Source organism: Nyctereutes procyonoides, unplaced genomic scaffold (assembly GCF_905146905.1).
Source record: "Nyctereutes procyonoides isolate TBG_1078 unplaced genomic scaffold, NYPRO_anot_genome, whole genome shotgun sequence".
Lineage (NCBI taxonomy): Eukaryota > Metazoa > Chordata > Mammalia > Carnivora > Canidae > Nyctereutes > Nyctereutes procyonoides.
The window spans coordinates 2,243,951-2,267,943 of NW_026575121.1; the positions used below are offsets into that span (position 1 = coordinate 2,243,951).

A 23,993-nucleotide genomic window follows, 5' to 3' on the forward strand; every position below is an offset into this window, starting at 1 on the left:
AAAAATAAAAGAAATAATCAAGGAAAAATAATTTTTTAGTTAAATTGCCAGTTTGATAGATTTCAGTATATTAACTAATTTATACAATTTTTTTTCAAAGGTTTATTTATTTGAGAGAGTGCACCCACATGCAAGTGGAGGGAGGGGCAGATGAAAAGAAGACAGAGAATTGCAAGTGGACTCCTCGCTGAGAGCAGAGCTCAACATTCTGATTCCACAACCCATGTGATCATGACCTGAGTTGAAATGAAGAGTTGGATACTCAATTGAATGAGCCACCCACGCACCCCTACACAAAGAAAACTTTTTTTTTTTTAAGGATTTTATTTACTCATGAGAGACACAGAAAGAGAGACAGAGAGAGGCAGACACACAGGCAGAGGGAGAAGCAGGCTCCATGCAGGGAGCCTGATTGGCACTTGATCCTCAGACTCCAGGATTGCGCCCTGGGCCCAAGGCAGGCACCAAACTGCTGAGCCACCCATGGATCCCCTACACAAAGAAATCTTAAACTAAATTTTATTGAAAGACTTGATTACCTAGGGATATTAATAAGTAAACGGCTTGTTAAATGACATATGTATGAAACTTTATCCTACATAAAATCTACAACTTTTAAAGCTTTGGATGGGGAAAAAATTTTTTATATATTCTATCTATTCTTACATCAAATGATTAAAAAGAGTAAATCTCTTCCTAGTAGCAAAAGTATTAACAACAAATAAATGTAACCTGTATACATACAGAGATGTACAGTCTTCTGGAAAGGAGTCTTCATATGATGTAGAGGGCAATGAACCTGATTTATTTTCCTGTTCATTCTGAGTCACAGATATATGATCTACATGAAAAAAAATACAAATATCTGAGTAACAAGTATACCAAGTTAAAAATCATTTACTGTAATATCTAAATAATATCTTTAGTGATTAGAGGTATCTGGAGCCCTTCAATCTACAAATATAGTAAGACTTTAAAATTAAGCCAAAAAATTAGGTGTCAATATTTTCAAAAACACTAAGAAAATAAGATAGAATAAAGTAAAAGACTTAGGACAGAGAGACTTCTATCAGAGAAAATCTAGTTTGGCCTGAACTTAATCTGAATTATAATCAACCTTTATTTATTTATTTATTTTAAACGTTTTATAAATAAATTTTATTTATTTATTAATGAGAGAGAGAAGCAGGCTCCCTACAGGGAGTCTGATGTGAGACTTGATCCCGGGACTCCAGAATCACACCCTGGGCCAAAGGCAGGCGCTAAACTGCTGAGCCACCCAGGGATCCCCTTAATCAACTTTAAGGTGAACATTTACTATCCTTATCTGTTTGCATTTTAAAGAAAAATAACATAACTCTTGCTAAAAGGTCACAAAATGGAAAGTTTATGTATCTCTTACTTTCTCATTTTTCAACTGCTACCTTCATTTTTGGAGGGTGGCGTATCTGGTTACCTCTTTTAATATTTCCATTTGACTTTTCATATTACTCATTCTATCTCTCTGTGCTTAATTTTATCTCATGTCTTGTCTCTTCTTTTTCCGCGTCACCTAGTCTTACTTTTTTTTTTTTTAAAGAACTTTATGTATCTTTTTATTTTATTTTATTTATGATAGTCATACAGAGAGAGAGAGAGGCAGAGACACAGGCAGAGGGAGAAGCTGGCTCCATGCACCGGGAGCCCGACGTGGGATTCGATCCTGGGTCTCCAGGATCGCGCCCTGGGCCAAAGGCAGGCGCCAAACCCCTGCGCCACCCAGGGATCCCTCACCTAGTCTTACTAACACGACTACAATAAACTGTGTATTTAATGAGAAAAGATACAGATTTCCTGTTTTTATTTTGAAAAATGGATGTATGGAATATTCTATGGTTTAAAGACATATGTGTATATATACACACATATGTCTTCCCCCACCCTCGTTTTTTAGGGAAAGCATGCATGTGAGGGGCGAGGGCAGGGGGAGGAGGAGAGGACCTTAAGCAGGCTCCTTACCCTGTGTAGAGCCTGACACGGGGCTCAACCTCATGACCTGAGATGATGGCCTGAGCTAAAATCAAAAGTCAGATGCTTAATTGACTAAGCCACTCAGGTGTCCCTAAAGGTATTTTTTAAATGTGTTCTTTTCTATGCACTAATGGACTTTAAGAAAAAAAGTGATTCTCATCCTGCCTTAGATCATTAACTTGCAATTGTCTTTCAGTGCAGAAAAAAAAGTGTTTGAAAAGTTTAAGTAGGGATCCCTGGGTGGCGCAGCGGTTTCGCGCCTGCCTTTGGCCCAGGGCGCAATCCTGGAGATCCGGGATCGAATCCCACGTCGGGCTCCCGGTGCATGGAGCCTGCTTCTCCCTCTGCCTCTGTCTCTGCCTCTCTCTCTCTCTCTGTGACTATCATAAATAAATAAATTAAAAAAAAAAAAAAAAAAAAAAAAAAAAGAAAAGTTTAAGTAAATAAAAGAATAGCTTAAGTTATAAAAAGAGAACACTATTTGGCTACTTGGAAAATAATTATTCCTCTTTAATTATCAAGGTAAAGAAAACTTTAAAATCTGATAGTTGATAAGGACTGTAATTCTGGATTAAAAATTAAGTTTTACAAGTTAAGAATTTGATATTTCCTAATTTCTTTGTATGAGTCATATAAAACCAAACTAACAAATATGAATAAACATATATAAACATAATTAGAAATAAGACTTACTGAAAAAAAAAAGATTTTTATTTTATTTTATTTTATTTTATTTTATTTTATTTTATTTTATTTATTTTATTTATTTATTTATGATAGTCAGAGAGAGAGAGAGAGGCAGAGACATAGGCAGAGGGAGAAGCAGGCTCCATGCACCAGGAGCCCGATGTGGGATTTGATCCCGGGTCTCCAGGATTGCGCCCTGGGCCAAAGGCAGGCGCCAAACCGCTGCGCCACCCAGGGATCCCAAAAAAAAGATTTTAAAATTAATCATTAGATAAAGGAGGAAAGGGGAAATAATAATTCCTCTCAAGAAAACAGTATCCAATCCTTTGGGGACACAGCACATACTTAAGAGTTATACACAAGCAAGGAAAATAAAGGTAATTACTGGTTTGGGCAATCCAGGTTCTATCTGGGATAGCTTGTTTTGATACCAAGTCTTTTTGTTTCTCCTAATCTCACTATTCTTTTTTTTTTCCCCACTATTCTTTTTAAAATAAAAACTAACATGAAATTTTATTCCTAGGAAGTTCTTAATCCTTGTATTTGCCAATAATATCAATTATACAACTCCCCAATTACTTAGTTACAAATATTGCTCTACATTGGCAAACATATACTTGTATTTTGATAAATTCATATTTCAAATGAACTATATAAAAATATGAAATCATTACAAAACCCCTAAACCAAAACCCAATTTACTTTCATATAGTAAGAAATAATTTGTTTCAGAAAGAAAAAAAAAAAACCCACTTATTTCCTCTTACCTCCTCCCACATTTTAAAGCCCCTCTTGCAAAACTAGTGTAATCTCTTGACTATGTTGATTCCAAGTGCTACTGAAAGATACTGACAAAAGCTGTTTTCTTAAAGAATCCACCCTTCTAAAACTATACATTAACTACTGAAATAGAGAATACTTTTGAATACCATAAAGTTTTTTTAAAAATAGACTGATGATGCTAGCTATATTTTCAGAGATTTAAAACCTTAATCCTACAAATTATGCAGTTAAAATTACTCTAATTTGTTAACAATATTTAGCAGTATTAATTAAAATTCAGTAAAGCACTTTCTTAAGATTTTAGATAATTAGACACAAAGATTTATAGGAGAGTGATTCTGATAAAAAAAAACTTTTTCTTTTCTCAGTTCTGGGATATTATCTTTGATCAATCCCTTCTAAAATGAATTTGTTTACAGTTTGCAAGACTAATGGTCTAATAAAAATCTAGAAATATAAAATCCTTACACTAACTTATATCTATGCTGGAATATACCTTTGTAGGACTGTTTTTCTCACAAAGTGGGTTTACAATAGTTTGCAGTCTTAGAATGTTCTGAAGAAGAGATACATTTGCTTACTCTTTCCCTAGGACATTCAGAAGAATGTGCATTTCCTATCTCTGGATGGGTAGGACTTTTCATTTAATAGGGAAATTGACTTATATAATTTGCCAATATAGATCTTACTTTTTTTTTTTTTAAATCTTACCCATTTATTCATGACAGACACAGAGAGAGGCAGACACAGAGAGAGGCAGAGACACAGGCAGAGAGAGAAGCAGGCTCCATGCAGCGAGCCGGATGTGGGACCTGATCCCGGTCCCCAGGATCACACCCCAGGCCGAAAGTGGCACTAAACCGCAGGGCCACCGCGGATGCCCTAGATCTTACATTTCACTTTAACTTATCTTTAGGTAATCTGACATACTTAAGTCAATTAAGCCTGCTTCGAGTCAAGAAAATAACAGAAAACTCAAGGTTAGGATTAGAAATGCACGTACCCTTTATCAATGTGGAATTGTTACTTATGGTTGCTTCATTCACTAGAATCATTGCTTGAATATATTCTGTTAAGGAAAATAAAAAAGTATGAGAACAATCATCAGCAGCATCACTTTCATTCATGGTGGCAGCTACTGTGCTAAACAATTTACAAACTTTATCTTATTTAATCTTCATTAACTCGTCTGAGAGGTTCTTATGACAATTACCAGCATTAGAAACAAAAACTGAGTCTTAGGTTAAACTATTTATTCCAAGGTGCCTGGGTGGCTAAGCCAGCTAAGCACCCAACTCTTGATTTCAGCTCAGGTCGTCATCTCAGGGTTGTGAGATCGAGCCCTATGTTAGGCTCTGCACTGGGTGTGGAGCCTGCTTACAATTCTCTTCCTCCTGCTCCCTCTGCCCCCCCCCTCCCTCTCTAAACAAAACAAAACAAAAAAACAAAATCAACCCCCCCAAAACATTATATATTCCAGGTCAAATCAGCAAGGAAATGGTAGAACTGGATTCAAAACTAGATCTGACTCCTGAAAGGAATGAAAAAGAATATTAAAATGAAAAACAATGGGATGCCCCGGTGGCTCAGGGGTTGAGTGCCTGCCTTCGGCCCAGGGCATTGATCAGAAGTCCCGGGTTCGAGTCCCACCTCAGGCTCCCTGCAGGGAGCCTGCGTCTCCCTCTGCTGTGTCTCTGCCTCTTTCTCTGTGTCTCTCATGAATAAGTAAATAAAAAATAATAAAATAAAACAAAATGAAAAACAATACTATTTTTGGACAAGCAAACAAAATATTAATGTCTATAAGAATATCCAAAAAATATTAAGAATGGTCTAAAAGACAATTTGTTTGAAAATCTTACATCCTGAAGCAAAGAAGGAGATTTCTACATAAAAGTCTAAGGCTCTCCAACCAGGGTTGAAAACTAAGAGACAGGAAAAATAAAAATTTGGCTGACTGAACTAGCTGTCTATGTAGAGTGCAGTTCTGCTTTCAGAAGACTAGTAAGGCAAATTCTGTTTAAAGCAGGCAAAATATAGTCAAATGTGCTTTCATATTTTAAAAGACACTAGGTGTCTGAGTGATGCAGTGATGGGTAATTTGTCATATTTTTCTTTTTCTTTAATAAATTAATTTTTATTGGTGTTCAATTTACCAACATACAGAATAACACCCAGTGCTCATCCCGACAAGTGTCCCCCTCCGTGCCCGTCACCCATTCACCCCCACCCCCCGCCCTCCTCCCCTTCCACCACCCCTAGTTCATTTCCCAGAGTTAGAAGTCTTTATGTTCTGTCTCCCTTTCTGATATCTCCCACACATTTCTTCTCCCTTCCCTTATATTCCCCTTCACTATTATTCATATTCCCCAAATGAATGAGAACATACACTGTTTGTCCTTCTCCGATTGACTTACTTCACTCTATATGTACTAAACGTTGTACAATGAGCAGATACTACTTCTGCAATGCCCACCCTGCCTCAAAAAGAATTAGAGAAAAAGAAAACATGGACAGCAAAGTAGCCTGAGAGAAAAAGAGATAAATTCACAGCAGCTGTTATTCAAAGTAATCATCTTTACCCATTTTTACTAAGTGTCTATGATATATGGTAAAATCAAGTGTTTACAGAAGCAGGGCACAAACACAAAGGAAACAGAATGCATGGTAGGCTCTTAGAAAACAAAAAAAAATTTTTACTTTTAAAATGAAAAATACTGGAAATAGAATTGTACTATATTGCCATTGGTTAATATTTAGCATTAAATGTATTTAATGTTTTTTGTACTCCATACCTTTATTTGTGGCAGACCCATCTTTTATCTTTTGTTTCAGTGAATGCAGCACATTTTGCACTTGTTCAAATATGAAGTCCACTTTTCCATCATCTTCCAGTTCCATCCAGAAAGTTTTTGCATCACCTAAAATAAAAATAAGTGAATAGCTTGAGTGCTCAATAGAAATGGACTATAATTTCCCTAAGGCACATGTTACATAGAATCCACTTGGTTTCTAAGTAATATCAAAATTTAATTGGTCTTCATTTACCTTAAGGGAAAAAAATTTTGATCATTATTTCCTTATAAGAACTATAAACAAAGAATATGACCTAAGTATTTCACTTATTTCTGCCAACAAAAATACGTTAAAAATTTCAGTGATACTACTTCTGGTGTCCCTGGAAAACAGAAGGAACAGCTTCATTCTAAGGTGGCGGTAGACATAATATAAACACATAAGTATTTTAAAAGTTTCAGGGATATAATTTCCACTGAATATGGAAGTGGACAGTTATAGAATGAAACATCTCAATAGGGACGCCTGGTGGCTCAGTGGCTGAGCATTTGCCTTCAGCTCAGGGCTTGATCCCAAGGTCCTGGGATCGAGTCCCACATTGGGCTCCCTGCAGGGAGCCCACTTCTCCCTTTTCCTGTGTCGATGCCTCTCTCTGTGTTTGTCATGAGTAAATAAATAAAATCTTAAAAAAAAAAAAAAAAGAAACATCTCAACAATTGCTGTGTATGTCCAACAATGTTTCTAAAAATCTTTTATATTCTTAAAATAATTATATGAAGCAAAATAATGTTCAAACTTTTTATAGGTAGCTATATAGATGAGGCAATTATTTCAGATGCTCAGCAAGTGAACACCTTCATCAAAAATTCCTAAAGATAAGTGCCTTGCTGGCTGAGTCAGCAGAGCATGCAACTCTTGAGTTCAACCTGCATGCTGGGGGTAGAGTTTACTTAAAAAAATTTTCCTGGAGGAAATAATTCTTTCAAAGTTGAAAACAGAAATATGAGAAAGACAATTAAACTAGAAAAAGCAAATCTCACATTTCTACCATGTTTAAAAGTAACAAAAATACCTAAAATGTTAAAATTCATTTATATGTTAAAGTGTTAAAATACATAAGATGTTCAAAACTAATGAATAGAGCTTTAAACAAAAGAGGGACATAACAACTATTGTACTCCAGAAAGATCACTTGAGAAGCCACTGGGACAATTAATAAGCAGAGAGCCTAGTAAGTTTACAAAAACATACATTTTTCTTAATAAAAATTAAACCCTGAACCTCTTAAGTTTGGCAGCAAGGTGAGAATCTTCATAAAAGGCTTGGGTATAGTTCCAAGTCTCCCTGACAAAGTCACCTTACCCAAAGGGGATCTCTCACTAATTAGGGATGATGCCGCCACAGTAGCCTCAGAAGGGGTATTGGTTCCCTGTTGACACCTTGGCTTGATGCCTACATGAGACCAAGCCTACTTTTAAACTCCCCATAGCACATCTCAGACAAGGTTTCAAGGTCTGAAATAAGCACAATGTAAGAGGACAAAAGGGATGAGGAATGATGCTTCAGAAGTAGAGGGACCGGGACACCTGGGTGGCTCAGCAGTTGAGCGTCTGCCTTCGGCTCAGGGAGTGATCCTGGAGTCCGGGGATCGAGTCCCACATTGGGCTCCCTGCATGGAGCCTGCTTCTCCCTCTGCCTGTGTCTCTGCCTCTCTCTGTGTCTTTCATGAATAAATGAATAAAATCTTAAAAAAAAAAAAAGTAGAGGGACCATGACATGGAGAGCTTTTCATGCCATGCTAAGCAACTCCATTTTTAAGTTTTATTTTTAGTATTTTACTTAAGTTCAATCTGCCAACATATAGTATAACACCCAGTGCTCATCCCATCAGGTGCCCTCCTCGGTGCCCATCACCCAGTTACTCCAACCGCCATACCCTCCTCTTCTGCAACCCTTTGTCTTCCTCTCTAAGTTTTCCCCAGTTTCCGTCCCTTCCCATATAGTCACTTCCACTATTTCTTATATTCCTCATATGAGTGAAACCATGCATTTGTCTTTCTCCAATTGACTTATTTCACTCAGCAGAAGAGAGCAACTCTCTTTTTAAATGAAAGACTATGGGATCCACTCAAAAAGTTTAAGCATCTTCTGATGTGGTTAGTTTAGAAAGGTTATTAAGTTTCTGACTTGGGCATAGTAATGGTACTCATAGAGATAAGGTATAAAGATGGGACAAGTGAGAAATTTAAGTAGTGTTAAGTACACAAGCTCCAGAGTAATATCTGGTCCAATTACATGGATTTTGGAGTCAATGGCACACAAATGCTTGCTGAAATCACAGAGTAGATGTGATTAGGGAGAATGTATACAATGAGAAGAGGGTCTCCGATATACAAGCAATGAATGTAAGAAAAGAGAATCATGGAAACCAAGAAGGAGCAAACAGGTGGAAAGAAAACCAGGAGGGTAGCCCAGGTGGCTCAGCGGTTTAGCGCCACCTTCAGCCCAGGGCGTGATCCTGGAGACCTGGGATCAAGTCCTGCGTCGGGCTCCCTGCACGGAGCCTGCTTCTCCCTCTGCCTGTGTCTCTGCCTCTCTCTCTCTCTCTTCTCTGTGTATTCTCATTAATAAATAAAAATATTAAAAAAAAAAAGAATGAAAACCAGGAGTCAACACAAAAACAGAAGTGGTGATTAACAACCTAGACTTTGGAGTTCAGATGCATTTGTGTTTGAATCCCAGCACTGCCAGTCGTTAAGCTGTTGGACCATATCTATGAAATGGGAATAATAACATCTACCTCATGGAGTTGGATGTGTGGATAAGCATGTGGCTTTTAGGAAAAAATTACTACATAGAGTAAATATATATGTAGTATATATGTATACGTACATATATATACACACACAGTACATACTAAATACAAATTTTAAAGATGTAAAAGTAAAATTTACCATATACAATTAAACAGGGAATACAGTCTTTAGTGAAAGAAATTAATTTCTAATTGTGGAATTTTAGATATCATTCAGCTAAGTGGGCAAGTATTTTTTGAAGGACCTTCCAGAATCCTTAAAATCATTAAGTTTTTCACTGACAGGTAATGAACAAAAATCACTGGTTTTAGATAAAACTATTTATAAAAGCACTTAAATGGTTGTTAACATGTTTCTTGAATCAATGTTCCATACTAGGGATTTATCTTTATTTGAGGTGGATATCTAGATGGGAAGATTTTGAAAAGCACCAAGTGAACCTACCATCTGAAGTTCAGTATCGACAGCATTTGTTGCTAATGATAAAATTTACATTACCAAGTTAAAACTGGAAATTTGTAAACCTTGCATATACCACAGTAAGCCTCATAGCTTCTCTATAATTAATCACTTTTTGATGATATTGGTAGCAATATTAACAAATGTGATTTTTAAATATTAAATGATGAAATGTGTCAACATCTGGAAAATCTGCATAATTTACTGATCCAATTATTTTCCAAGTGTCTAATGCATGATATTATAAAATCATAAAAGATCTATTCAATGTGCAAGAAGGTCCAATGGACCTTAATGTAAGAGTATAATAAAACTCACAGATATGCGTTCAGATTTCACACTACAATTGACCCTGAAGAAGTAACTACTTGTTGAGTTGTGTAGTTGCATAAAAAAAAAAAGTCCACAATTATCTGAAAGGCTATTAAGATATTTTTTCCCAACTTTTTGTATGTGTGAAGCTTCATTTTCTTCATACATTTCAACCAAAACAACGTATCATAACAGATTGAATGCAAAAGCAGATATGAGACTCCTTCTATTAAACTAACTATAAAAGAGATTTATAAAGGTGTAAAACAATGTTTTTCTAATTTTTTTAGAATAGTTACTTCTCACAAAAATGTAAATTGTTAACATGCTGCGTTTATTATTATTTTTTAAATGAGTCCATTAACATTTGTGAAGCTTCTCAATTTCAATTCCTATTTTTAAAGACTTCATTTGAGAGTGAGCAAGCCTGAGTGAGAAAGAGAGCAAGTGGAGGGGCAGAGGGTGAGGGAGAAGCAGACTGCCCACTGAGCAGGAAGCCCAATGTGGGATTTGATCCCAGGACCCCAGGATCACAACCTGAGCCAAAGGTAGATGCTTAACTGAGCCACCCAGGAGCCCCAGTTTCTAATACAGTAAATATGAAGAGATATTATCCACATAAACTAAAACTGGCAGGGATTTTAAGTACTTTTAAATTTTAAGTACTTTTAAAGTATACTTTTTTAAGTATAAAATAGTCCTGAGACCAAAATGAAGTTTGAGAACTACTGGCCTAGATGAATAGTCCAGTGACTACTAGATCAACAGTATGATCTGTGTAACAATCTGTATATTACAAGTGTGTTAAAGGGTAGTGAAATTTTAAAATATCTTTAAGAGGTCAGATCCAAGGAAGGAGTGCTGACCACAATAAAAACATCTAACTGTATTACGACTGTATACACAACCTCACTGAAGGGCTAGGTAGAAAAGATGCTAACCTAAATAACTTTGGAAATAAGTGCAGTCTTTAAGACTAAAGGCAAAAGGAACTGTGCATAAGCACTGTAGTTTCCTATCTGGGAATAAGTTTACATTTCTGATATGGCTACACACACACACACACACACACACACACACACAGGAATCGAGTAACTAAATGGATAACAGATGGTGGCAGCCACTTTTCTCACTGTTGGGAGAGATGTGTAATGGATTAGAGTTGGGAACATCAGAATAAACTCATGTTTAGCTTAATATAGATACTGATGGTTACGTATAGAGACATTTATAGATATGTGTATATACAGGTTAGCATACACATACACTTCCTTGCTCTGTCAGCCGAAAGGGCCTATAAGCAAGGACAGCCCAGTAACAACTATCGCCCAGATCTTGGTTTCTGACACCATCCTTCATTAAAAGGAACCAGAGCTCATTCAAGAAATGGCTGACTCTATGGGATCCCTGGGTGGCGCAGGGGTTTAGCGCCTGCCTTTGGCCCAGGGCGCGATCCTGGAGACCCGGGATCGAATCCCACATCAGGCTCCCGGTGCATGGAGCCTGCTTCTCCCTCTGCCTATGTCTCTGCCTCTCTCTCTCTCTCTCTCTCTGTGTGACTACCATAAATAAATAAAAAAATTAAAAAAAAAAAAAGAGAAATGGCTGACTCTAGAACTGGGGCAGGAATTATACAAGAGACACCTGCAGCATCCTACAGGACCAGAAAATGAGGAAGTGCTAAAAAAGAAAAAAAAAAACAAACAAAAACACATTGATACGAGTATGTCAAAGGGACACAGACCCAACTGAAAGAGCTCCTAACAGCCAATACTGGGACGATTTGAGTAACAAAACAGTACTGGATAGAGTAACATAATTACGCATAACTCCATACTGAAATAAATAAATGATTGAATAAATACATAACTGGGAGAAAGGAGTTATGTTCCCTTGTAAAAGAATTCCAAATAATTAATGTAGATATTCTGTTCTCAAAAAACAATAACATGAGCTGCATACAGGGATTTCCTATCAAAAAGTACTGTAGGGAAAAGGAGAGAAAAATGTAATTTACAGTGGAGAAATCACATAACACTATGTCAGCCAGATGATCAAGCTCAATATCCACAAGAGAGAAATGTTATGTTGATAACAAAAACCTTTGATGTGATTACCTCTATGGTCTTCTTCCCAAAAACCTATAACCTTGCTCTAATCATGAGAAAAAAAAAATCAATTAATAATTCCAATAAGAGGGGCATCCTACAAAATACTACAAAATAAAACACGAGTCTGAGAAACTATTATATCCAAGAGAACTCTATGGAGACATGACAAATAAATATAATGTGACATCCTAGAACAGAAAAAGACATCAGGTACGAACTACAAAAATATGAATAAATTATGCACTTTAATTATGCATATTATGGTTCATGAATTGCAAAAAATGTACCAGCCAAATGTAAGATGTTAATCATAAGTAAAATTGGATGTAGAAGATAGGGGAATTTTCTGTACTGTCAACTTTTCTTTAAAAAGTGAATCTAAAGGTTTTCTAAAAGAATAAAGTGTATTTTGTAAAAAGTAAAAAAGTACATTAAAGAACTTAGGTTTATATATACAATTAATTATAAAGACTCAAAATTATTGACTACATGAGAATAAATCCTAAATTCCTTCAAATGTGTAACAGTCACTTGCAGCGAAAAACCTTGGAAGCTCCACAATTCAGCTTCATTAAGTAGTCTATACACTTTAAAATATAATGTTTAACAATGGTTTCCAAACTTACCATTTTTTTCTCCCATCTTTTGGCGTCGTCCATAAACATAAAACTCTTCAAAATTAACTTTCAAAGGACTGAATCACTTTGATTGAAGAATTGGAATCCAACTGGCATCCAACTATGGTCTCTATGAAATTTGCAGTCCTCAGAGAAAATACATCATTATGCCAATTCTAAACCCAATATTCTTGGACGCTTGAATTTTCAAATAGTAATTGTGGTTGAAGAAACTTTAAAAAATGACCACTAGTCCCATCTGATGCCAAGTCCATGCAACTTCAGATCATTGATAATATCTTTTTAAAAATAAAAACCAACTCCATCTTTTGGTCCATGGATGCATGAAACATTCTGTAAAGAAAACAATAAAGATTGGTACGTATATGCAAAGAGTAAAATACATAAGAAAAAAAGATTATTTTAACAGTTTTATCTTTTAAAATAACATACACTGTTATAGAAACAAGAATACATATTAAATGGAAAAATGTGTAAAATATCAAAATTACAAAGCTACAGAGAAATTAAGAATCATCCATATTTAAAATATTAATTCACATAAACTATCCCCATTTTATAAATATTTTTAAGCTTTTTTTATTTTTTATAAATACTTTACAACAACTTTTACAATGGGGATGGTAACACTAACTACCTCAAAGGGTTGTTGTGAAGATTTAATTACTTAGAACAGTGGCTGGCACATACAAGACTCCATAAATATTAGCAATTATTATAGTACTTTCAGTATATATACTTTTATTTTTTTTAAAGATTTTATTTATTTATTCACAGAGACACAGAGAGAGAGAGAGAGAGAGAGAGAGAGGGGCAGAGACACAGGCAGAGGGAGAAGCAGGCTCCACACAGGGAGAACGACGTGGGACTCGATCCCGGGTCTCCAGGATCACACCCCGGGCTTCAAGCGGGGCTAAACCACTAAGCCACCAGGGTTGCCCTCAGTATATATACTTTAAAATGAAATTTGGATTTTAGTGTACACAATTTTTTAATAATCTTTTATTGATAACGTATCTTGCACTTTCCACCCTCATTAATATTTTTCTGTAATAAGACTTTTAAGTGGCTGTTATAATGTACTTTGTTCAATAATCAATCCATGTATTAAAGTACACCAAAGAATCTTAATTAAATTTTCATAAATTATTAATTAGTACTGTAAATAAACCTCTATATTGGACATTTAGATTATCTCTATTTTTTTCAATATAATGAATAATGCTGGAATATATTTTATGCATATGTCTGATTATTTCCGTAAGATATACACTTGGAGGTGGAACTATACGTCAAAAAGATCAAGAATTCTCAGTCTCAAGATGTTAGCCAACGTATGATAAATTCTTCTCCCAATCCCACACCAAACCACAGAAACATTAGAAGATTTTTTTTAATTAAAAAATATAGTCATGTTAAAAACAAAAAGGGAACTCTCTATGGACCAAGCTGTGAGACCTCTCTAGGGAAAGGACACAGATGGGAAGCTGAAGACATAATGCCAACCACGATCAGAACACAGCAAAAGGAAGAGCAAATTTTCTCACAGAAGATGAGCACACAACTCAAAGTCATTAAATATCTGAGGAAAGCTACACCATAAGAGACTTAAGCAAACCCACCAAAGGATGGACTTACAGTCAACAGAACAGAACATCCTGAAAATAATTTTAAAACAAATGTTATTGTATTTAATATCCTCAAAGAGCTAAAGAAGGAAACATCCATACAATAACATGATTTTGAAAAACAATCATTAGGGCATCTTGGATATAAAAATAGTTGTTAAATAAACAATAGATGACTGAATTAATGAATGGCATAAACTCAGATGAAGAGCCAGCAGTAAGCTAGAAGGCTGAGCTGAGTAATTCATTAGAACACAGAAGAAAGAAATAAGAAGAAAATAGAATGAAAAAGAGGCAATAAATACCAAGAATTTCTCAAAACTGTAAAACACATAAACCAATTAAGGGTCACTGAGTACCAAGCAAGATAAAAATACATGCTACTAGACAAATTGTGTATAAGCTTTAAAATATAAAAAACACGAAGTCTTAGAAGCTTCCAGAAAATCTAGATTATCTAAAATAAACACATATCGGACTGGTAATCAGACTTCTCATCAGAAATACCAGATGCAGCAAGTTAAGGCAAAAAGTAAGTCTGACCCCAGAATGCCATTTCAGCCGAGCTATCTTTCAATAGTGGAAGGGAAGAGACTTTGAGACATTCAAAAAGCCAATTAGAGACTCTCTGAAAGAAGAAAGTACCCAAAATTTTGTGAAAAAAACTAACACACACAGAAGTACTCAGATATAAGAAGCAAAAATGAGAAAATGACTAAAACACATTAATGCTAAAGACGGATTAAAAATGGGTTTTAATAACAAATGAACAAAAATAATACAAAGAAGTGTGGGAAATTATAGAAGGGAAATGGAAGGGGATTATTGCTAGATTGGTATAAGTTAAGTAGAAGCAGGTCAAGTTCTTCATAGGGAGGATATCAACACTAAATTTAGATTGTTAAGAAAACAAATTTAAGAACTACGTTGAAAATGCAAAGGTATTACATTTTTTAAAATATGGAGAACAAAGAAAACTTGGGGCCAACCTCAATTAAAAAGAGAAATGGAGGGGCGCCTGGGGGGGGGGCTCAGTGGTTGAACGTCTGCCTTCAGCTCAGGGCGTGATCCCGGAATCCTGAGATTGAGTCCTTCATCGGGGCTCCCTGCACGGAGCCTGCTTCTCCCTCTGCCTGTGTCTCTGTCTCTCTCTCTCTCTCTGTGTCTCTCATGAATAAATGAAATCTTAAAAAAAAAAGAGAGAGAGAGAGAGAAATGGAAAAATAAAAGATACAAGAGAAAAGCACAGTAAATAAGAGGACAAAAGGCCACACTGTTAATAATCACAAAATGGTGAATGTGTTAATCTAACTTCGTAAAGGACTCTCAAAACTGGATTGCAAGCAAAATCTAGCTATGACATTTTAATGTAAAATACCCACTTAAATCACACAAAATGTTATCAAAAGGTTGAAATTACAGTACGTGAAAAAGACATACCAGCAAACAGAAAGTCATATCAAACAAAATAGAATTTTATATGAAAACCAATAGAAAAAGCAAAGAGAAACACTTTATAGACAATTAACATGAATTTCAAATTGAAATGCAAAAGTATTATATTTTTTAAAATATGGAGAACAAAGAAAACTTGTGGCAAACCTCAATTAAAAAGAGAAATGGAGGGGCGCCTGGGGGGCTCAGTGGTTGAACGTCTGCCATTAGCTCAGGGCGTGAAGCTGTAACACTTCATCTGTAAACACTTTACAGAACAATTCACATGAATTTCAAATTGAAATTACTGACTTAATATCAGAGAGGCTCAAGTGGTAGAAATCCCAATTAAAGGCAAAAGCATAAAAAAAAAGTCTAAACAAAAGTTAGGCTGGGGCTGTGAGATCAAGCTCCTTGTCAGGCTCTGTGCTCAGGAGTCAGCTTGAGATTCTCTCTCCCTCATCCTGCCTCATCTGCTTGTGCTATTTCTCTCAAGTAAATAAATTTAAAAAAAAAATAATGTTCATAACTTAAAACCAAACTATCCCACTTTCTGGTATCTATCCCTGAGAATCGCACATGTGCACAATACAATACATACCAGGATTTCCCTGCAGCATTGTCTAGAAGTTGAAAAACTGGGAACAACCAACGTCCGTCAAAAAGAGAATCGCAAATAAAATGCAGTATATAGTACCTATCAAACAAGATAGAATTTAATATAAAACCAATAAAAGAGACAAAAATAAATGTTTTACATTAGCAGAACTCAGCCATACACTGGAACACTATCCAGCAGGTATATATATAAAAAAAAAGAGCCATAAATACATATGCAGCTATAAATAACTTGTATATACTTCAAAAACACTGTCAAACAAATTAGAAAATTATACAGTATGATACTGGTCACCATTTTTTTTAAGATTATTTATTTATTTATTCATGAGAGACAGAGAGAGAGAGAGAGAGAGAGAGAGAGAAGGAGGCTCCATGCAGGGAGCCTGATGTGGGACTCGATCCTGGGACTCCAGGATCGTGCCCTGGGCCAAAGGCAGGTGCTAAACTGCTGAGCCACCCAGAGATTCCCCTGGTCACCATTTTTAAAAATTACAAATGCATATATGAACCCACTGAGAATATGTAAGTGTAAAAAAAAAAAAAAAAAAAGGGGATCCCTGGGTGGCGCAGCGGTTTGGCGCCTGCCTTTGGCCCGGGGCGCGATCCTGGAGACCCGGGATCGAGTCCCACGTCGGGCTCCCGGTGCATGGAGCCTGCTTCTCCCTCTGCCTGTGTCTCTGCCTCTCTGTCTCTGTGTGACTATCATGAATAAATAAATAAAATCTTTAAAAATAAAAATAAAAAAAAGATTTAAAGGTTCTGCATCAAGATCTTTAGTGTGGGTTTGGGGGAACAAGGGGGGGACTCAGGGACTGTGAATTGTGCGTGGTATCTGCAGGGTTCTTTTTTTTTTTTAATTTATTTATTCACAAGAGACACACAGAGAGAGGCAGAGACACAGGCAGAGGGAGAAGCAGACTCCATGCAGGGAGCCCCATGCGGGACTCGATCCTAGGACCCCGGAGTCACACCCTGGGCTGAAGGCAGGCGCCAAACCGCCGAGCCACCCAGGGGTCCCCTATCTGCAGGGTTCTAAGTGTGTAAAAAGGGAATGTAATAGTGCACTTAGTTTAAGACTTAAGTGTATAATTAAAAAAAAAAAAAAAAAAAAGCATTGACCATTTTGAAGGCTTTTGGAGCACACCCCCAAAGTGCTTTTCTAGAAAGATTCTACCAATGCGTATTTCCACCTACAGCAGGCCAGTCTATACTAATCACTTTTTAAAGAAAACGCTCACAGGGGTTATTCCTATCTTCCGAAACTTTATAAGTAAGGGAACGGTACCCCACGTTTACTGAAGACACTCTGCAAAATAACAGCCAAGCCTAAGTAAGAAAAGTTACACCGCTCATAGCCTCATCATCCATCCAGAGACAACGGGCTTAATATTTTGGAATGAAACAGCATTTTTTCAATTTGTTCCTATCCCACCCACCTACCCACCCTCCCCCGCCCTCAACTCCCCAAACCCCCACACTTTTTCATCTTGGAGAAGAGCAGCTGGTGTGTGTGGAGCTTCCATTTACAGTCTCTTTCGTTCTTTGGAAAACTGGCACTTTTTGAGACTGACCATCGCTTACTTCTCATGTTCTTGTTTTTTTAAGATTTTATTTATTCCTGAGAGACACACACACACAGAGAGAGAGAGAGAGAGAGAGAGAGAGAGAGAGAGAGAGAGGCAGAGACACAGGCAGAGGGAGAAGCGGGCTCCATGCGGGGAGCCCGACGCGCTGAGAGCAACGAACGTTTCCGCAGTACCCACCACGTGTCTGGCCCGCTCCGGCCGGTTCGGAACCCGAACCGGCCCGTTCTTACCAATCCGTGTGGCAATCATGAGAGGATATTAGTATGCCAGTTTTTCTGAGGAGGAAGCTCCGGGGCGGGGGGCGGGGGTGTCAAACCGTTAAGTGCCAGTGACCAAAAAAAAAAAAAAAAAAATCAGGAAGGAACCAGGCAGGATGATTTCAGGGACACCCCGTCTTTAATCTAAACACACACACACACACAAAAACAAAACAAAACCAAAAACCCGGGATCCCTGGGTGGCGCAGCGGTTTGGCGCCTGCCTTTGGCCCAGGGCACGATCCTGGAGACCCGGGATCGAATCCCACATCAGGCTCCCGGTGCATGGAGCCTGCTTCTCCCTCTGCCTCTCTCTCTCTCTCTCTGTGACTATCATAAAAAAAAAAAAAAAAAAAAGACATCAAAACCAAAAACCCATCTTTTCAAACCCCCCCCCCTCCCGGCGGGTGTGCACTTACCTCAGAGCACAGCTCCCTACACCCGGACCGGGCCGCGGTCCACGGGGGTCCGGTGCGCTCACGGTCGCCTCCCGGCTCCGCCACCTCGGGACAAACGTTTTTTTACTTTACTTAGGGCTCGTGGGAAGTCTTACCTGGGACACGGGTCGGCGGCCACACCTCCCAGTTGTGCTTCGGGATTGCTACGCCGCAGTCCCCTTCCCGCAGCTCCTTTGACAGCCTCGGGTTCCCGGCTGCTGAGGAAATCATCCCCTCACGTTACGTGGACGCGCCCCCTCCCCTCCCACCCCCCCCCCGACACCGGAAGTGGGAGGCGGGGCTGGGACCTCGGGACGCTCGCGGGCCCTCCTACAGCAACCTGGGGCTGCAGGTGCGTCACAGGGAAGGGGGGCGTGAAGCGCTGGGGTCCGCGCGGCCCAGGGCGCGAGGAAGCGTCAGGCGGCCGCACCACGGCTCTTCCCACGCCGCCCGCCTACCCCGCTCCGTCAGCGAGGCTGGGTCCCCCCTTCCCCCCGCCCCGGCGGGTCGGGCTCCTCTCCGACTCCACGCCACGGGACCTCACGGCCGCAGACGCCCCGCCCCCCGGCCGGGAAGCCCCTCAGCATTTGCCTAGAGCCGGCCCCGGCTCCCCCGTCCAGGCCTACCTCACGCCAATCCCGCGGGGGACAGCAGCCGGACGCCCGCCGATCCCACTACTTGGCCGGGAGCCCATTGGTTGGACGCCTCACCGGGTCCACGCCTCAGAGGCTCCGCGCGCGTCGCGCCGGCAGCGCGGCGGCGCCGCATCGGCGCGCCGCCTCCCGATTGGCTGGCGGCGCTCTCGCCTAGTCTCGCGCTCTCTGGCCGGGCCAATGGGGATCCTCGCAGTCGTCAGAGGCCGGCAGCGCTGGAGTGGTGGCGCCGCTGTTTCCTCTGGTAGGTGTTGCGCTGCCATCTTGTGTGTGGCCGGGACCGAGGTTCTCGGCGGTGGGACCCAGCGCAGGGGGCTCCCCGCGCGGAGGGGTCCTGCGGGGGGCGGGGGCGGGAGCGGGGGCGGGGACACACGCCTGCACCTGGTGCCTTCTCGCTTCCCCGGCGCGGGAGGTTTTCTTGGGCTGAGTCGGCCCTGGCTAGAGAGGGTGATGGATGGCGGGGAGGAGGACCCCCGGTGGTTTCGGTTCGTCCGGGGTGTGAGGGCTCGGTGGGGGCTCTGACCGACGCCCCGGAACTCGGCCTCGGGACGTCGGGCGGCAGCCCCGCTGGGGAGGCGGTCAGGTGGACCGCCGGATGCGGAAGGGGGCAAGGTGGCGGCTGTCGATGCAGCGGGCGGCGGGGGGTGCGTCGCCGCGGCCTCGGGTCGCACGGGACCGTCGTTGGCCGCCGTGGGCGACGGGCAGGCGGCTGCAGGGCTGGCTCCCCGCCCAGCCGAGCACCTGGTGAGCGCGGGGACTGGCTCTGCGCGGGGAGCGCGCGTGCGTGCGGGCGGTGGTCTCTACCCGTCCCCCGCCCCCCCCCCCCCCCCCCCGTTCTCCCAAGCGGTGGTGTCTGCAGAAACGGTGCAGGGGAGGACGGACCTTGGCAGAAGCGTTTGTTTCCCTGGTGACGACCTGTGGAAGATGGAGAAGTTTCTGTGTCCGTCCCGACTTGCTCGGTGGCTTCCTCGGGGCCCAGGGGAGGCGCTTGTGAGGGAAAGTTGTCCTGAGCTCTCTCTGGGATGGAGGGAGGAAGGAATTACCTCCTCTTCTTCCTCCTCGGGTTTGTGTTTTATTATTTTTTTTATTTTTATTTTATTTTTATTATTTCATTTATTATCTTGGTTTTTTGAATTTTTTATTTTATTTTATTTTTATATTTATTTTTAATTTAATTTTTATTTTATTTATTTTTAATTTATTTTATTATCTTGTCTTTACTTATTTTTATTTTGTATTTTTAAATTTTTATTTTTAATTTTTATATTACTTATTTTATACTTTTTATGTTTACTATTTTTTATTTTTATTTTATTTTTTATTTTTATTTTTAGATTTTTATTTTATTTTTATTTTAATTTCATTTTAATTTTATTTATTTTTTTATTTTATTTATTTTTAATTTTTAATTTCTATCATTTTATTTTATTTATTTTATTTATTTGATTTTTATTTTTTATTTTATTTTTTATTTTTATTTTATTTTATTTATTTTATTTGTTATTTTATTTTAGTTTAGTTTTTTTATTATTTTTTAAATTTTATTTTATTTTTATTATTTTATTATTTATTTATTTTTGACTTTATATCGAAGGAGGACGGCACGCATTCTTTCATTTGGTAGGAGATTGTATCGGATCTGAAAACCCAACAGATAAAAGGCCGACATTTTGTGATTAGGATTTTTGGTACGCTTTGGACGAAAGCACAGATAAAGATGCTTGCCTCGAGTTGAGTTTTCAGCTATCCAGGTTGTTAACCGACGGCTCACCCTGGTCCGGAGGACCATGTGTTCTGTGGCAGGAGTGTCAGAGAAACAGCAGGAATCGAACGATTACAAATTTAATTTTCTTTTTAAAATTTGCCTTTTGAATCATTGAGCCTTAGAAGCCTAAGTTGCAAGAGTTAAGTATCAATATAACTCAGCGTTGAGTTGATTGGCGAAGTTGATTGGTCATTGTCTATGACCTTCGTAAAGGAGGTCTTTGGCTAAGAAAGCACATTATAGCTCAAAACTTGTGTGTAGCATTCTCCTGTAACGATGCTTGGCATATGTTTGAAAGTGCAGCTGTTGAACGAATAAATAAAATGACGCAGTGATTGGAAGGTGTGGATCTCATTTCTTTCTCGCCAAACTGAAAAAGAATTTTTTGAAACCTGCTTTCTAGAAACCTATACTTTCATTTCCTTTGCACCAAGTTTTATTTGTTGCTTCCAGTTTCTACATACACGTAATGTTCTAGATAGGTTCATAATCCCCCCCCCCTTTTTTGGGTAAGGTCTTTTTATGAAATCATCATACAGAAAAACTTCGATAATGAAGGTGAACCCTTAAGTAATAATGCTGTATTTGCCATGTTTTCCTTGAAAGCATACAGTTTCAGTAAATGAATACCAACCTTGTCAATGCCTTGCATCTCTTCTAAAGAAAAATTTATCACTCTTCTAGTTTCTTTTTAACCCTGCTTAAAGTCAAAATACTGCAACTTTAAGTTTACTATATTGCATAAATATCTTCTGTAATTTTAAATAACTAATACTTAAATAATAGGCTAGGTAAACCCGAGATTTTTTCCTTTGAAAAATACTGTTCTCTAGATTTCATAATGTATAATCTGAAGATCCTTACAGAATATTTAAATATTACTTTTGCATGAACAATGTTAAGTGACTAAATAAAAATGATTTAACATTGGTCTGTTAAGGATTATTTTTCATTGCAGTCTCATAATAATACAGAAGTTTAGATTTTTTCCCCCCTTATCAATTGATGTATGCTGTTTAAAATTAGAAAAAAATTTGATGACACCTTTGAATTGAATGTGGTATTTTGTGGCCGAATGTCAATTAAAATCTATTTACCTTCATAAAAAATAAAAAATGCTCTCATCTTACTTGCAGTTCTTTATCTGATATTTTAAGACTCTAAATGATTTTATTAGTGAAGATTTTAATGAAGCATTTTTTAATTAAAAAACACATTTAATAGTTGATAGGTTTTTCCCACCTCATGAACTGAAAAACCAAATTTGTGTATAGTAATCATTCCCTTTGGGATCCCTGGGTGGCACAGCGGTTTGGCGCCTGCCTTTGGCCCAGGGCGCGATCCTGGAGACCCGGGATCGAGTCCCACGTCGGGCTTCCGGTGCATGGAGCCTGCTTCTCCCTCTGCCTGTGTCTCTGCCTCTCTCTATATATATGTCTCTCATGCATAAATAAATAAAATATTTAAAAAAAAATAAACATTCCCTTTTTTAAAATTATTTTTGAGGTGCTAGAAATACCTCCTCACCTTGCTTTGCTTTGTAGTAATTTTGATCATATAAATGTTACTTTGGGGGAACATTTTGAAATTAATAGAAATATTTCTGTATTCCTCATTAATTAGTGCATTTTGCCATCACTTTTCCAGTCTTTAACAAATACAGTTCATCATAGGAATAAATTAAATAATATGACTAAAGACAAAAAATGATTTAAAACTGTATGAAGACCAAAATTACCATCGGCCGTTTGTGGTCTTCTGTTAATCAATGAAATTGATTGAATGCCTGAGTCATGAGAGTGTCCGTTAACTACAGAAAATTCTTGTGAGATAAACATGTGGGACATTCAGATTATTTCACTTAAAGAGAAAATGTCTGAAGTATTATATATTAAGCTTTTTTTTTTAAAGACAGAAATCGAAAAACTAATTTTCCCTTTTTTATGACTTCTCCCTTTGTAATGATCTCATTTGTTCTTGCCACTTAAACTATACCTTTTGTGCAAATAAGCCCTAATTTTATGTCAAGTTCTGCTCTTGTAAGCCCTTAACACTCGTTTCTCACAGTCTTTGGGACGGTTGGATCCACTCAATTTGTCTGCAACTCTCCATCTTTTACGTTTCCTATGTCGATTAACAGTATAGGTATCTTCTGAGTGGCTCAGATTTATAACTTCAAACTCTTACTTCTCCCATTTGCCCAACTGTATAATATGTAGCTTCAGCCTCCAAAACGGCTTTCCTTTTCATTTTTCTGTGCTCATTGCCGCCGCCTGACTTAAGCCCTCTTTTTCATTTTCTTGACGTTTTATATGCCACTGTATTGTTGACAAAGCCCCCACTTCTCTCACCTTTGACTTCTTGGTAAAGATACAGGTTTGGCAACTGTGATAACTAAAAAATAATTGCCATCTCCTCAATTTAAAAAAATGTACTTATTTATTTTGAGAGAGAGAGAGAGGGTACACACAAGCCTGAAGGGCAGAGGGGGAAAGAGAATCCCAAGCGGACTCCGTGCGGAGCTTGGAGCCAGATGTGGGGCTCTGGCTCAAGGCCCCAACGTCACCACCTGAGCTGAAACCACGGGTCTGGCTCATAACCGACTGTGCCACTCAGGTGCCCCACGGCCTCCCCCTCCCAATTTTTTCAAATAAAATTTAAAAACTCCTTCCTAAGTAAAAATATGAACCAATTAGGTAGCTTTGCTGCAAAACGTTGTCAGCAGCCCCCAGGCTCCTAACGTGTTTCTCTGCCATCGCAGCACCAGCAGCCTGTTACAGGCCGAGCTGGCTGTTCACCTCCTTCCAGTGTTTATGCCTCATGCTCAAGTTAAAGGCCAAAATATATCATGGTAGGAAGCGCTTGCAAGTGGTGGTAGGAGTAGGGTTCTATTCTCTACCTTAATTTTTAAAAAGTTGTATTATCACAAAAAAAAGATCTTTAACAATTTCATTTCTGTGAGGTTGTCATGAACTTTTGATGATTCTATTAGGTTACTAC

At 38.8% G+C, this 23,993-nt stretch overlaps 2 protein-coding genes across 21 annotated transcripts in view; one reads left to right on the forward strand and one right to left on the reverse strand.

The window, feature by feature from the left end:
* Window positions 1-19,325, reverse strand: part of SETDB2 (SET domain bifurcated histone lysine methyltransferase 2) — a 59,893-nt gene extending 40,568 nt beyond the window's left edge. For 5 of the 17 annotated variants that reach the window (XM_055335769.1, XM_055335772.1, XM_055335770.1 and 2 more), the window contains exons 1-8: window positions 19,202-19,325; window positions 18,558-18,641; window positions 16,276-16,371; window positions 15,230-15,425; window positions 12,601-12,945; window positions 6,276-6,401; window positions 4,484-4,549; window positions 745-841 (exon numbers count right to left, since the gene is read on the reverse strand). In XM_055335769.1, the coding sequence (XP_055191744.1) occupies window positions 745-841; window positions 4,484-4,549; window positions 6,276-6,401; window positions 12,601-12,616 (305 nt within the window). In that variant the 5' untranslated portion in view covers window positions 12,617-12,945; window positions 15,230-15,425; window positions 16,276-16,371; window positions 18,558-18,641; window positions 19,202-19,325. The other 12 variants (XM_055335762.1, XM_055335758.1, XM_055335757.1 and 9 more) reach the window with 12 other exon arrangements.
* A 14-nt stretch (window positions 19,326-19,339) lies between these two features.
* The window catches only part of CAB39L (calcium binding protein 39 like), a 104,769-nt gene continuing 100,115 nt past the window's right edge, over window positions 19,340-23,993 (forward strand). The window contains exon 1 of one of the 4 annotated variants that reach the window (XM_055335783.1): window positions 19,340-19,472. The gene's annotated coding sequence lies outside the window, so the exon portion shown is untranslated. The remainder of the gene's footprint in view (window positions 19,473-23,993) is intronic. The other 3 variants (XM_055335785.1, XM_055335784.1, XM_055335781.1) reach the window with 3 other exon arrangements.